The sequence below is a fragment of the Ovis canadensis genome, chromosome 7 (genome assembly GCF_042477335.2).
Source record: "Ovis canadensis isolate MfBH-ARS-UI-01 breed Bighorn chromosome 7, ARS-UI_OviCan_v2, whole genome shotgun sequence".
Classification (NCBI taxonomy): domain Eukaryota; kingdom Metazoa; phylum Chordata; class Mammalia; order Artiodactyla; family Bovidae; genus Ovis; species Ovis canadensis.
The window spans coordinates 13,410,366-13,425,934 of NC_091251.1; the positions used below are offsets into that span (position 1 = coordinate 13,410,366).

At 47.2% G+C, this 15,569-nt stretch overlaps 1 protein-coding gene across 4 annotated transcripts in view; it reads left to right on the forward strand.

The window, feature by feature from the left end:
* The window catches only part of MCC (MCC regulator of WNT signaling pathway), a 310,847-nt gene that overhangs the window by 265,945 nt on the left and 29,333 nt on the right, over positions 1–15,569 (forward strand). For all 4 annotated transcript variants that reach the window (XM_069595251.1, XM_069595252.1, XM_069595254.1 and 1 more), the window contains one exon: positions 2,497–2,680. In XM_069595251.1, the coding sequence (XP_069451352.1) occupies positions 2,497–2,680 (184 nt within the window). The remainder of the gene's footprint in view (positions 1–2,496; positions 2,681–15,569) is intronic.

A 15,569-nucleotide genomic window follows, 5' to 3' on the forward strand; every position in this document is an offset into this window, starting at 1 on the left:
AATTGATGCTTTTGAACTGTGGTGTTGAAGAAGACTCTTGAGAGTCCCTTGGACTGCAAGGAGATCCAACCAGTCCATCCTAAAGGAGAGCAGTCCTGGGTGTTCATTGGAAGGACTGATGCTGAAGCTGAAACTCCAATCCTTTGGCCACCTGATGTGAAGAGCTAACTCATTTGAAAAGACCCTGATGCTAGCAAATATTGAAGGCGCGAGAAGGGGACAACAGAGGATGAGATGGTTGGATGGCATCACTGACTCAATGGGCATGAGTTTAAGTGAACTCCGGGAGTTGGTGATGGACAGGGAGGCCTGGCGTGCTGCAGTCCATGGCATTGCAAAGAGTTGAACATGACTGAGCAACTGAGCTGAACTGAATTTCAAAGTTCTTTTTTTTTTTTTCAATCTATTTATTGGCTGTGCTGGGTCTTCATTGCTGCACTTGGGCTCTCTCTAGTTGTGGAGAACAGGGGCACTGTTTGTTGTGGTGAGTCGGCTTCTCTTTGTGGTGGTTTCTCTTGCAGAGGAGCACAAGCTCCAGGCGTGCAGGCTTCAGCAGCTGCAGCTCCCGGGGTCCAGAGCAGAGGCTCAGGAGTTGTGGTGCACAGGTTTAGTTGCCACGTGGCATGTGGGATCTTCCCAGACCAGACCTGTGTCTCCTCCATTGGCAGGTGGATTCTTGACCATTCTGAGCCACAAGGAAGCCCCAGGCTCTAGCTTTTGCACTGAACAAACACTCGCCTATTTTTCCTCCTTCCTTCCTTTCCTCCGTTTTGACATGGGCAGGAATCTGAAAGAAAGGAAGTATCCTGGGTATTAATTTCCTGCTTCATACCAGGCCACCCAGTGAGGAAGTAGGCCTCCGTTTGTATGTGTGGCCATCCTCCACCTCTCTCTGGGTTTTCTTGTGTTTTGTTGTTGTTTTTTAAATAGTGTTACCCTCCCAGCCCAATAGTAGAAACTCTGCCAGCATTTCCATTAGGAAGCTCATTTTTCAGTGTCTTTTAACCAAACCATAAAACTTTATTCTTCCTCTTAAGCAGAATCCTAAAATGATCTTGGCTTGCTGTCAAGTTTTGTTTTTTTTTTAATAAATGTATTAAGGAAAATAATCAATTAAAGGCAAAAAAATCAATCATTTTATTTCTACTTTTTCTCAGAGGACTGTCTTAGTCTGTGCTATCCTCAAAAGGCACCTCATATGAAGCTTGTCCCTACTCAGCACAGTGATTTGGATAGGAGCTAAAATGACTTAAATCTGCATTTTAAATATTTAAAATCAATAATAAAATGCCTTGTATTCACATAATCCTGGTTGGCTCATGGGTCTATTTATAAAATGGAGCAGTCAGTTAATATGCCTGTTCAGAATTCAGAGAGCAGTCAGTTGTGAGACATCTGTAAAGTATCTTATTTAGCAGCTTTTTAAACTTACTTTTTAGCAGCTCCCTATTAAACCTGACTCTTCCATTCTGCCAACAGTGGCAGTGATATGTCATCCTGCCCTTAACACGCCATGGAGTCGCACAGCAAGGATGAGTTGTAACATTCACCCACAGTGTCAGTGATGGGGATTTCTCCTTTGTTTCTTCTTGACTGCACAACCATTCATCCTGGATGACTTAGACGGTGGTTTTCAAACTGTGCCTGGGAATCTGGAGGAGTTTCTTTGGGCCTCAGTGTTGGGCTTGGAGGGTGGGAAAGCTGAGTGTATACCCTCCCCATACCCCCTGCCCACTTAAGCCACTTTCATATTTACCATCTTTGTATCTTAGACTTTGGCGTTAGATTTCATTTATAAATATTTGGAAGATTGAGGATCTGGGCTGTAGAGGTAACAAACCAATGACTTATTTGGCCTGCAGAGTTTTTGAAAACGCAGCTAAAACATGGCTGCCTTGGGCAGGGGATCCCCAGTCTGGCTGCGTGCTGGTGGCCACCACCCTGAGTCTTGCTGCAGACGTTAGCTGGCTGTGAGAGGCATGGAGCTTGCCCCTGGACATGACCGCACTCAGGGAGAAAGGTCAGGAAGAGCATCCATGCAGGACATCAGAGCCAATCCCAAGGTTTTTGTTTTAACCATTAGTTCTGTGTCTCGTGTCTGCATGAAGTTCTAAGCGAAGCTGCAGACGTGTGGAAACATGGCGAGGTTGGGCTTCATTTTCCCTTGGCCTCACTCCCAAGGAAGCACTAAGCAGCTGAGGGAGACGGGCCGCACAGGAGACTTGGGGTTGTGTGCCAGGAGCAGCCAGGAGTCTCAGGAGTTAGGAAATCAGAGCAGGTTGCCGCTGGACACAGAGCTGGAAGCTCACATGGGCCAGCCCTTCGTGTGTGGGGGAAGAGAAAGCTTTCCTCATCGCAGCTTCTGGGTGAAGGGCCGGCCCCAGGACGCACGCTCTGCCCCTGTCTCCACCAAGCCACCTCCGCCCTGAGTGCCTGCCCCATCACCCAGCCTCGTTTATCTAGACCAGTGCTGATTAACCCCTCGGTTTCTTGCAGGAGACCAGTCAGGGGATGAAAACATTACTCAGATGCTCAAGCGAGCCCACGACTGCCGGAAGACAGCTGAGAACGCCGCCAAGGCCTTGCTCATGAAGCTGGATGGCAGCTGCGGGGGCGCCTTCGCGGTGGCCGGCTGCAGCGGGCAGCCCTGGGAGAGCCTGTCCTCCAACAGCCACACCAGGTAGTCTGCGCTCCTGCCACACCGGGCGGGCGTCCACGGGCTCCACTGGCCAAGCTCGAGGACTGCGAGGCTCGGGATCTGAGCGGGAGAGCTGGAAAGCGCCTTCTCATTTTGCCAGCCAGAGGGAAGGGGCCGAACCCAACTGTTGCTTTCTGTCTTGTACCCTTTCCCACTTTGTTCTGCCCTCCATTTCCTGACAGTCCTTGATTTTTAAGAAGCATCTAGGGTGGTGAAGGCCCATGTGCTGCAAATGGTCCTGAAGCACCCAAGCCCCAGACCGCCTCCTAGTTCCAGGCTGCGTTTTCTCCCTTCCTCCTGTGCCTGTGTCCTTCGCAAGCCCTTCTCAGGCAGCAGGCTTCCCTTCTCCCACCTTTTGCCCTGTAGAGTGAGGCCATATTCATAGCATGTGTTTAGCAGATGCTTAGGATGAACTGGGGTTCAAGTTCAGTATCCGTGAATCTAGAAAACTGAGGCGGGTGCTTGAACGAGATGGGGAGGGAAACAGTGAACACCTTGCTGTGTGCATAATTTGCTGAAGCGGTTGGATTCCACTGGGTGTGGATGGAGAGTCATAATGAAACGTTTTCTAATGATCTCATGTCTTGTCACCAAAATTCCTAAAACATGAATGCCTTCCCTTTTTCTTTCTTTATTTTTTAAATTAAAATTGATTTACAATATTGTGTTAGTTTCTGGTATACAGCTAGTGATTCATATATGTGTATATATATATTTCTTCATATTCTTTTCCATTTTAGTTTAATATATAATATTGAATATAGTTCTCTGTGCTATACAGTAACACCTTGTTATTTGTTTATTTGATATATATGTATATATAGTGGTTTGCATCTGCTAACCCCAAACTCCTAATTTATCTCTCCCACCCCCTTCCCCTTTGGTAGGCGTAAGTTTGCTTTCTATGTCTGTGAGTCTATTTCGGTTTCATAAATAAGGTCATTTGTATCATATTTTAGATTCTGAATGTAAGTGGTACCATATATTTGTCTTTCTCTCTTACTTCACTTACTGTGATAATCCCTGGGTCCATCCATGTTGCTGCAAATAGAGTGCCTTCCCTTTATGTTCCAGTTCTGTCTAGAAAGTACTTTGTTAGAGATTCTCATATAATAACCACATCACAAAAGATAGGAAGAGTAATGACCCCATTTTTACAGGTGAGAGAGCCTTGGCTCAGAGATGCACCTAACTGACAGCTCAGAAGGGAGTTCAGGCGCAAGCCCAGACTGCGGCACCAAATGTATTCTTTTCACTAGGCCAGGTTGGAGCTTATGACTTAAAAAATGCTGTTTGCTTACAGGTCAAGCAACCAAAACCACGTAAGGGTGTATTCAATCCCAAGGGCAAAAGGAGAAATACTGATGTTTTGTTCGGTACCTGAAGGGAACATAATGATCCCAGCTGTCTCTCCTGCTGGCAGGACCCTGGCCATCTGCCCAAGTGCAGACTTACCTGTTCTGGACCTGGTGCCTCAGGAAAGGCAACATTCCCAGTAACACACTTGGCCAGGTGCCCACAGACACAAGGGAGTTATTTCCTTTTGACTCCAGCAACAGTTGTCTTATTCAAGGAAGCAAAGCACAGATAATCATTTATTTATTTTCTTAAAACCAGATTATTTTGTTTCAACTCATAAAGCAGATGCTCTTCCTACTGACTTTTCCAGATGTGGATGATCGGTAATTTCCACATTCATTTAGAATAGAAATGCAGTTCTCACGTTGTCAGTAAATTCTGTCCTGTTGAATTAGTGAGCACAAGAGTTGGGTTGACAGGTATTGTGTGCTGTTTCAGGAGCTTATGAAGGGTTTCTTACAGGTTTTTAGCTTATACCTCCCCACCTGCAAAATAATTATGTTGCTTTAATCTAAGTCAGACTCAAATGTAGAGTCAGGCAGGAGTGCGAACATTTTCTCTCCAGCCCTTCAGTGGAAACTGTAATGGTGAATATTGCTTAGAAATATTTTAATCAGTCAGTCGTGTCCAACTCTTTGTGACCCCATGAACTACAGCGCGCCAAGCCTCCCTGTCCATCACCAACTCCCGGAGTTCACTCAAACTCACATCCATCGAGTTGGTGATGCCATCCCGCCATCTCATCCTCTGTCATCCCCTTCTCCTCCTGCCCCCAATCCCTCCCAGCATCAGAGTCTTTTCCAATGAGTCAACTCTTCGCATGAGGTGGCCAAAGTACTGGAGTTTCAGCTTTAGCATCATTCCTTCCAAAGAACACCCAGGACTGATCCCCTTTAGAATGGACCAGTTGGATCTCCTTGCAGTCCAAGGAACTCTCAAGAGTCTTCTCCAACTCCACAGTTCAAAAGCATTAATTCTTTGGTGCTCGGCGTTCTTTATAGTCCAACTCTCACATTCATACATGACTACTAGAAAAACCATAGCCTTGACTAGAAGGAACTTTGTTGGCAAAGTGATGTCTCAGCTTTTTTAAGATGCTATCTAGGTTGCTCATAACTTTTCTTTAATTTCATGGCTGTAATCACCATCTGCAGTGATTTTGGAGCCCCCAAAAATAAAGTCTGACACTGTTTCCACTGTTTCCCCATCTATTTGCCGTAAAGTGATGGGACCAGATGCCATGATCTTCGTTTTCTGAATGTTGAGCTTTAAGCCAACTTTTTCACTCTCCTCTTTCACTTTCATCAACAGGCTTTTTAGTTCTTATTCACTTTCTGCCATAAGGGTGGTGTCATCTGCATATCTGAGGTTATTGATATTTCTCCCGGAAATCTTGATTCCAGCTTGTGCTTCTTCCAGCCCAGCGTTTCTCATGATGTATTCTGCATAGAAGTTAAATAAGCAGGGTGACAATATATAGCCTTGACATGCTCCTTTTCCTATTTGGAACCAGTCTGTTGTTCCATGTCCAGTTCTAACTGTTGGTTCCTGACCTGAGAAGCTTAATTTGAGGTGATGTATTTCTGTAGATTGAGATTACTCAGAACATAGTTTCTATTTGCAAAGATGACCTCGTTAAAGATTGACCCTATGAACTAAATTCAGTCTTAAACAGATCTTCCCATCAAAGTACAGGGGGCTTACGCGGTCAGGTTTCACTCAATTCTCCCTAAAAATTCCCTTTCACATTCCCACCCAAATCAGAGCTGCTCAGAGGGTACAAAGGAACCACACGCCAGGCATTCATGTGGCAACGCACATTCTTGGGACCTGACACAACCAGGCTGCTGATTATGTTCAGTGTGGCTCAGAAAAAAAAGTCCCCCGCAAAAAGAAAAAAGTCGCAAACCAGCAGACGCTTTCATAATTATAAGTGATTTTGTTTGTAAATCTTGGCGTTCCACTCAGCCTTCCCAGCTTGTCAAGATTATAGACGAAAGACAGACCAGAGGCCTCCGGGGTGGAGCTGTATGTGGCTCCACCAGTCCCCTCCCCGCCCACTGTAGCCAGCTGGCAGAGAGACTTCTAATCAGAGTGCCAGCCAATTGCTCCCCCAGGTCTCGGGAAAGGAATGCTGAGTGCCAGGCTTCAGACTGGTAGTACACGGCAGCTCCCGATAACTGCAAGGTCGTGGTTTTGGAACTGAGCAGCGGAGGGGTGGTTCCCAGGGAGGAGAATGAACATGGTAACCAGCCCAACAGCTGACTCTGTAGTCAGGAGCCCAGAGATGCTGCTCTCGCAGTTTTGAAGCACTTTTTTTTTTTTTCTTGCAAAACTACAGCTGCAGCTTCATTAGAAAACATAATTGTCTTAACAGACAGAGTAACTAGGTAATGTGGGTTGCCTGGATAGCTTTATCAATGCATCACAGCAGTGAGGTAAGTGGACTAAACTGCTGAGAAGTGAGAATGGAATTCTTGATCAGACCCACTCTTTTTGTCAAGCATTACACTTTCAGCTCATTGGTTAGAAGCACGATCGCTGATCTAACTCTATAATAGGACAAGGGGCTAAGACAGCGTCAGCCACAGCAAGTTTGCCCTTTCGGAGGCTGGGGTCCCTTCTGTCCTGCCAGCAGGTGCCGATCCTGTGAGGCTGTGATTGCAGCCTTGCATTTAGCTCGGGAAACACCCAGGGAACTGGGATTCCACCTGGCTGACCTCTCACACTGAGGCCTCGGTTCAAATGGAGAGAGAGCAGCAGAGGTGCCCAGCCCTCACCTTCCAAGACCTAAGATGCAGTTTCCATTGAACAGAAAGAAAGACTGAGAACAGTGGAATTGTGTGCACTGAAAGGGTGAATGGACTTGAAGCAGCCGTCCAGTTAGGATAAGCCTGTGTACCCCCTGCCAATCAGCTACCTTCCAGGAATGGGAATCAGACTCGATCTGACTGTCAGAGTAGGCAGGTCTACTTCCCTCTGAAAAAAAGAGGTGCTTTCCCCACCCAAGTACCAGGAGAGTCTCTCTGGAGTCCTTGGGACTTAGGCTTAGGAGTGCTCATCAGTCCTAAAGTCCAGCTCAGACACAGTTCTCCACATGATGATAGCATGGCCTGTAGGCCTCCTGCAGAAATGTCCTGTCACTTATCATTTAGCTTCTATGGGAACTAGATAGAGAGTTGAAATGCTTTCACTTTTCTTAAGACTTGCTGATTCCCCAAAAATGATATGCTCATTGTATTAAAAGTAAGCTTAACAGTTGAAATCCAAGCATTACATAAAATTCCCCATGCGAGGACCCTCACTGAAAACAAGCACAGTCTGGAGAGTGTCTTCACAGATTCGGCCGCCCATTTTTTAATTACCTGCTAGCCCCTCGGTTGCCAGTGGCAGACGCATACTCAAATCTGGGGGTGGATATCGGGTCTCCCACACAGGAGCCGTGGACCCAGGCTGAGGGCAGAAGGCTCTGATGAGCAGGAGAAGCAGACCTCACCTGGCCCCTGTGGCCCCCACACCTCCCTGCTGCAGGCCGCTCCCCAGACAACAGAAAACCCGCATGCCACCCCCATCAGTGCACTGGGCTGACTGGTTTCACTCTTGTCAAGTAAGAAAATCCTAGGAAGGAACATCTTGCCCAGCTGGGCTCAAGCACCTCCCCAGTTATCTGTGCGTAGCGGTTCCACAGGAGCCTCGGGGGCAGAGAGGAGGGGAGGGTCCCAGGAGAAGGGGCGGGCTTGTGTCAACAGACCAACACATGGCATCTTTAAAAATGACTCCATCCCATTTACCCCGAAACGGATCCTGTTAATCAGACTCCTGAATCTTGCCTTTCCCTTCCTTTTCCCCTAGTGTTGTTATATGTTTAGGCATCTCTGTGTGTGTCCTTCTTCTCAGCAGTAGCTTCCCTGGTAGCTCAGCTGATAAAGAATCCGCCTGCAGTGCAGGAGACCCCAGTTCAGTTCCTGGGTCAGGAAGATCTGCTGGAGAAGGGATAGGCTACCCACTCCAGTATTCTTGAGCTTCCCTGGTGGCTCAGCTGGTAAAGAATCTGCCTGCAATGCATGAGACCTGGGTTTGATCCCTGGGTTGGGAAGATCCCCAGGAGAAGGTATAGGCTACCCACTCCAGTGTTCCTACCTGGAGAATTCCATGGACAGAGGAGCCTGGCAGGCTGCAGAATGGGGTTGCAAAGAGACAGACACGACTGAATGACTTTCACTTATTGCATGTTCTTACTATTACAATACTGCTGCACACTCCACGCTTGTCCTTGTCTCTGTGCCCCTGATGCAGTTTCTATGGGATTAAGTCTGAGAAGTAGAAGGTGCTGGCTCAAAAATGACTATTATTTCAAATGTCAACTAGTGCCACCCACCCCCCTGTACATGATTCAGCAACTGTGTGGGCACCTCTGCCTCCTTTGCTGAAACTGGATAATATACACTTTTAAAATTTGGTCAATCTCTAAGCAAAAAAAAAAAAAAAAACACCTTAATGTTTTACTTTGTACCTCTTAATTGTTAGTGATGTCGGAAATCATTTACAGTCATCCCTCGGTATCCTCGAGGGATTGGTTCTGGACCTCTGTGAATACCAAAGTTCAAAGATGCTCAAGTCGCTTGTGTAAAACATTGTAGTATTTGCATTAGAACCTACATACATCCTCTCATACATTTTAAATCATGTCTAAGTTACTTATATAATACCAAATATAATGTAAAAGCTATGTAAATAACTGTAGATAAAATGTAAATACTATGTAAATAGTTGCCAGCACATGGCAAATTGAAGTTTTGCTCTTTAGAACTTCCTGAATTTTTTTTTTTTTTCCTCAAAAATTTTCTACCTGAGGTTGGCTAAATCCGCAGATGCAGAATTCGTAGATAGGGAGTGCTGACTGTAAAGTGTTTAATTTTTTTAATGTCAGAGAAATTATTAGCAGCAGTAGAAGTATCAGATCTATATGGTGTTTATCTTGGTATGTTATCAGCAACCAAATCAGGAGCAGGTTAATATTTGTTTTAGAGATGCCTGGTTTCCAACATCATCATAACAGCACCTTATAAGTAGTTGCAGAAATATCATCTTTCTCCTAACTGTGTCTCTCATTTTGCCTTCCACTGTCAGCTAAGTTTCTGAAAGCAGAAAGTGTTTGAGGACTGTAGTTATCTGGTGGCAGGTTTTACCTACCAGTATAATCTCAGAGGATCTGTTCCAGGACTCACCACGGATTCCCCCAACCCCCATTATAAATGTAATACTATATATATATATATATATATATATATATATATTTTTTTTTTTTTTTTTTTTTTTTTTTTTTTAATTCCCAGATGCGCTGAGTCTTTGTTGCTTTGCTCGGGCTTTCTCCGGTTGCAGCAATCGGGAGCTGCTTCTCATTGCCTTGCGCGGGCTTCTCATCGCAGTGGCTTCTCTTGTCGCAGAACGCTGGCTCTGTGTGTGGGGGCTTCAGTAGCTGCATCTCACAAGCTCTGGGGCACAGGCTCTGTACTTGGGGCATGCAGTTAGTTGCTTCACGGCATGTGAGATTTTCCTGGACCAGGGATCAAACCTGTGACTCCTACATTGGCAGGCAGATTCTTATCCACTGTGCTAGGAAAGTCCTATAGAACTATATTTACTTTTAAAAGATCCAGGTATAAGTGATCCGCACAGTTTAAACTTGGTGTTTGAGCATTAGCTGTATTTTTTTTTTTTTTTTGGATAATTTTTCCTCCCTGAACCACTTCTCCTAGAGAATTCTTATAATCATATGAGAGCATCCAGACCTAGGAGGTTTGGACTGTGTTGAGTATTTTTACTCCTTTGTGACAAAGAATTGTCAGAAACGTGGTGGGACATGGGTGGATACCCAGCACAACACTGAAAGGTTCAGGCAGTTGACAGGCTCAAGTTTCTGCTCAGAGAAGTGGGTCCCAATGTCACCTGGCCTGACCCCTGCTGCTGCTGCTACTGCTGCTGCTAAGTCGCATCAGTCGTGTCCGACTCTGTGCGACCCCATAGACAGCAGCCCACCAGGCTCCCCCGTCCCTGGGATTCTCCAGGCAAGAACACTGGAGTGGGTTGCCATTTCCTTCTCCAATGCATGAAAGTGAAAAGTCAAAGTGAAGTCAGTTGTGTCCGACTCATCGCGACCCCATGGACTGCAGCCCACCAGGCTCCTCCGTCCATGGGATTTTCCAGGCAAGAGTACTGGAGTGGGGTGCCATTGCCTTCTCCAGGCCTGACCCCTGCCACCCTTCAAATAAATTTTAAATGCTCCGCAACTAGAAGGCCCCCCGGTGGCACTTGATATAAGTGAGATTGTAACTGGGAGCCATGTAAGACATTGAGAAAAACTTTAGGAAGAATCCATCTCTGGTTTTCAAGGCAAAAGAAATGTTCTTTTCTGCCAAGACAAGATGAGGAAGCTGAAAAAAAAAGATGGGATTTTTTTTTCCCTATAAAGCAAGAGGGGAAGTTGTCTTGAGGACAAGGATCAGACACAGTGGAGAGGGACAGAAGAGAGGCCATCTGAACTCCACTGTTGCATCCAGTCCCACCGCGATCAGGCCGGCAGTGGGTGGGGGCCCCGGGCCGGCCAGCAAGCGCTCCCCTCGCTGGAGGCCCCCATGTGTGCAGTGAGCAGACGTCCCACAGGCCACTAATGGACTCTGAACCGAGCCAGCCGAGGGGAGATCAAGCAGAGCATCAGGAAAGGAGAAACGCACGCAACCTGGCCTGGCTCCTCGAGAAACCAGAGTGAAACACCAGGCTTTCCTTCATCTGCCCCTCTCCCACCATCCGTCTCACACTGCAGAGGAGGAGCCCAGCTCCCTCGGACGTATACCCCCTTGACAAGTGTGCTCATCCTGCGATCCGCCTGCATTCCCAGCCCGAGGGTTAATGGCTGACTTGCCCCCCGCCCGGCAGCGGCAGCCGGCTCTCTGGAGACTGTGCCTTTGTCTAGAGGAGGCTGAGAAAGGGCCATGGCCTCCCCTCCACCCAGCGCTGTCAGAGCCATATTCCGGGTAGGACCGTGGGAGCACAGAGCAGAACTGTAATGAGCCTCGCCTGATCCGTTGCCCGCTGGGGTGTTCTGGAAGGAGAGGGAAGCTGCCCAGACAGGCTGCCGGGCTGGGCGCTTATCTGGAATTAAACTCTCCCCTGGAAAAGCATTACAGCCCTGAGCTTTCCATGGGGGTAGAGACTGTTGGGGGAGACCTTTTGCCCTTCTTTTCTGTTTCTTTCTCTCTTAAAACTCTACCACAGTAGAGAGGGTGAGACAGAAGCCTTCCCTGCCAGACTCGGGATCAAGCCCAGGTCCCAGGGGGTTCCAGGACACCCCAAAGCCGGGCAGCCTCTGCCCACCCAGGTCAGTGTCTCCCAGGCAGTTCTTGGGGGTGTTCAGGTCCGGTCAGCACTTGTGCTGTCCCTCAGACAGGCAGTTTTCTGCAGGACCTGCTAGGTGGCTGCCATCCCAAGAGGGAGGTCCTGGGTCTGGTGTTGGGTGTGGAGAGGCCACTGGCCCAGCTTCCCTCCCCCTCTGCCTCCCCCAAAGCAAACACAGTGTGCGCCCTGCCAGCTTCAGGACCCCACTTTACCACAGCTAGAAAGCTTGGGTAATTTGCTCTGGACCATAAAGCTAGGCATGGATAGAGGAAGGTCATTTACTCGGGTCTGCCTGATGTCAGAGACCTGCTCGCACTCACTGGTACCCACCAGATCAGCCCAGGAACGTAGTGGCCACTCCCGAGAGAATTTGGGATGGGGTCCCATTACCTTACAGGCTACTTTGCAAATGCCCACTCATCCTGTGGGGTCGACCAGTTGTTCTCAAATCTGCCTGAGCCTCAGAATCAGCTGGATGGTACATTTTAAAACAGATGGCTGCCCTCCTCCAGCATTCCCGACTCTGTGAGTCTGGGTCGTGGAGTCTGGGAACATGCATTCTTAAGAAGTTCCCAGGTGATACTGCCATCCCCAGCCTCACCACTAGTCTTCGACAACCACTGGGGAGCACCAGTCCTGCTAAACAGAAAATATGCCAACAAATTAACTTTTCAGGGCCTGCAGAATATTTGGAGAACTAACTCTAGGTTCTACTGTCCTTTGAGTTTTGAAGTAGTTTTTTAAATTTTTACTGAGGTATGTTTGATTTATAATGTTGTGTTAATTACTGCTGTATAGCAGAGTGCCTCAGTTATACATATATATACATTGTTTTCCACTATTGTTTATCACAGGATATAGAATATAGTTCCCTGGGCTATATAGTAGCGCCTTGTTGTTTATCCATCCTATATACACCAGTTTTATATATCTGTATATATTATATATATATATAAATCATATCTATATCATGACCCAGATAATCATGATGATGTGATCACTAATCTAGAGCCAGACATCTTGGAATGTGAAATCAAGTGGGCCTTAGAAACCATCACTACGAACAAAGCTAGTGGAGGTGATGAATTCCAGTTGAGCTGTTTCAAATCCTGAAAGATGATGCTGTGAAAGTGCTGCACTCAATATGCCAGTACATTTGGAAAACTCAGCAGTGGCCACAGGACTGGAAAAGGTCAGTTCTCATTCCAATTCCAAAGAAAGGCAATGCCAAAGAATGCTCAAACTACCACACAATTACATTCATCCCACATGCTAGTAAAGTAATGCTCAAAATTCTCCAAGCCAGGCTTCAGCAATACGTGAACTGTGAACTCCCTGATGTTCAAGCTGGTTTTAGAAAAGGCAGAGGAACCAGAGATCAAATTGCCAACATCCACTGGATCATCGAAAAAGCAAGAGAGTTCCAGAAAAACATCTATTTCTGTTTTATTGACTATGCCAAAGCCTTTGACTGTGTGGATCATAATAAACTGTGGAAAATTGTGAAAGAGGTGGGAATACCAGACCACCTGACCTGCCTCTTGAGAAATCTGTATGCAGGTCAGGAAGCAACAGTTAGAACTGGACATGGAACAACAGACTGGTTCCAAATAGGAAAAGGAGTACATCGAGGCTGTATATTGTCACCCTGCTTATTTAACTTATATGCAGAGTACATCATGAGAAACGCTGGACTGGAAGAAACACAAATTGGAATCAAGATTGCTGGGAAAAATATCAATAACCTCAGATATGCAGATGACACCACCCTTATGGCAGAAAGTGAAGAGGAGCTAAAAACCCTCTTGATGAAAGTGAAAGAGGAGTGTGAAAAAGTTGGCTTAGAGCTCAACATTCAGAAAACGAAGATCATGGCATCCGGTCCCATCACTTCCTGGGAAATAGATGGAGAAGCATGGAAACAGTGTCAGACTTTATTTTCTTGGGCTCCAAAAGCACTGTAGATGGTGACTGCAGCCATGAAATTAAAAGACGCTTACTACTTGGAAGAAAAGTTATGACCAACCTAGATAGCATATTCAAAAGCAGAGACATTACTTTGCCGACTAAGGTCTGTCCAGTCAAGGCTATGGTTTTTCCTGTGGTCATGTATGGATGTGAGAGTTGGACTGTGAAGAAAGCTGAGCGCCAAAGAATTGATGCATTTGAAGTGTGGTGCTGGAGAAGACTCTTGAGAGTCCCTTGGACTGCAAGGAGATCCAACCAGTCCATTCTGAAGGAGATCAACCCTGGGATTTCTTTGGAAGGAATGATGCTAAAGCTGAACCTCCAGTACTTTGGCCACCTCATGAGAAGAGTTGACTCATTGGAAAAGACTCTGATGCTGGGAGGGATTGGGGGCAGGAGGAGAAGGGGATGTCAGAGGATGAGATGGCTGGATGGCATCACTGACTCAATGGACATGAGTCTGAGTGGACTCCGGGAGATGTGATGGACAGGGAGGCCTGGCGTGCTGCGATTCATGGGGTCGCAAAGAGTCAGACACGACTGAGCGACTGAACTGAACTGAACTGATATCAGTTTATCCGTCCTGTATACACCAAACTCTCAATGCTTCCCTCTCCCACCCCTCCTCCTTGGCACCCACCAGTCCATTCTCTGTGTCCCTGTTTCTGTTTCATTAGTTCAATTTAGTCACTCAGTTGTGCCTGACTCTGCAACCCCATGGAAACCTATCTATTTCATAGATAGGTTCTATCTATTTCATAGATGGGTTCATTGGTGTCCCATTAACCGGTGTAAGTTACCTTCAATTTGTAGGAAATATCTTTTTTAAGTGACAGGAATCAAAGGGTACCTCAAGTATGTTCTGTGTCTTTTTTTTAATTATGTATTTATTATGCTTGGTTGCACTGCTTCTTCACTGCTGTGAGTGGCATTCTCTAGCTGTGGAGAGAGGGGCTGCTCTCTAGTTGCAGAACACGGGCTTGTCCTTGTGGTGGCGTCTCTTGTTACCGAGCACAGGCTCTAGGTTCATGGGCTTCAGCGGTTGCAGCCCGCGGGCCCAGGAGTCGCGGCAGGGGGGCTTAGTTGCTCCCCGGCATGTGCAGGCCTCCCAGACCAGGACTGGAAGCTGTGTCCCCTGCTCTGGCAGGAAGACTCCCACCTGCTGTACCACCAGGGAAGCCCAAGTGTGTTCCATTTCTAAAACAGCATTTCAAAGAAAACATGAAAAAAGGCCACCCAGGTATTAGTTTCTCTCTGGGTTTTCTGTATATTTAAAATTTTCCAAAGTGACTTTTCATGAAAAGAAGCTGTAAAGTGAACTCCTGGTGGTGAGTCTCAGCTTCATGGGAGAGGATTTTCCTACCTGAAGCCTTCTCCCCACTCACTGGAAAAAAAGTGTTGCTATTTCCCAGCACCGTGCTGTCTAAACATGCCGTGTCTGGGGGGGCATCGCCTCACTCAGCCACGTGGAATGCGCTGTGAACACTGCCACCGCTTCCGTGCACTCTAATTTTGCTCACATGTGGAACCTTAGGACTTAGGCATCTATCCCTCCACACTGTGTTGACAAACCGCCCAGGAGGGTGGTTGTGTGTGAGGCATGTCTGTCACCGAGCTTTACTGAAGAAGGCTGAGGCGCCGAGGGAGGACCCTCTCTCCGCAGGACGAGGCACTCCTGGACGCTGTCCCCCGCGGACGCCCCGCCGGCGCCCCGCGCCCTCTGCTGGCAGCACCGCTGCTCTTTCATGCTCCCTTGCGCGGCTTTGTGTATGACGTCACACCTGAGGCGTTCCAACTGGAGGGCGTGGCTGCTTGTCCCGTCTCATCCTTTTTAAAATACAGCTTGAGCACTGATGGATGAAGAATTTTTAACCTCCTTCCTGTCTTCTCAGCTTCCACCTTCTCTCCAGAGCTTGTTACAATAGCCCCCAAAAGGGTTCCCTGTCTCTGACCTCACCTCCCTGCATCCCTCCTCAGTACAGCAGACAGAGGGAGCCTGTTAAAATGTAAGGTGAATCCTGTCAGTCCTCCAGTACTAGCCCCCTCCAGGGGCTTCTCCATCTAATTCTAGAGAGAAAACACAACCCTATGAGGCCCTATGAGACCTGACATTCAGCCCCACACTCTGACCAGCTCTCCCCGCCCACCT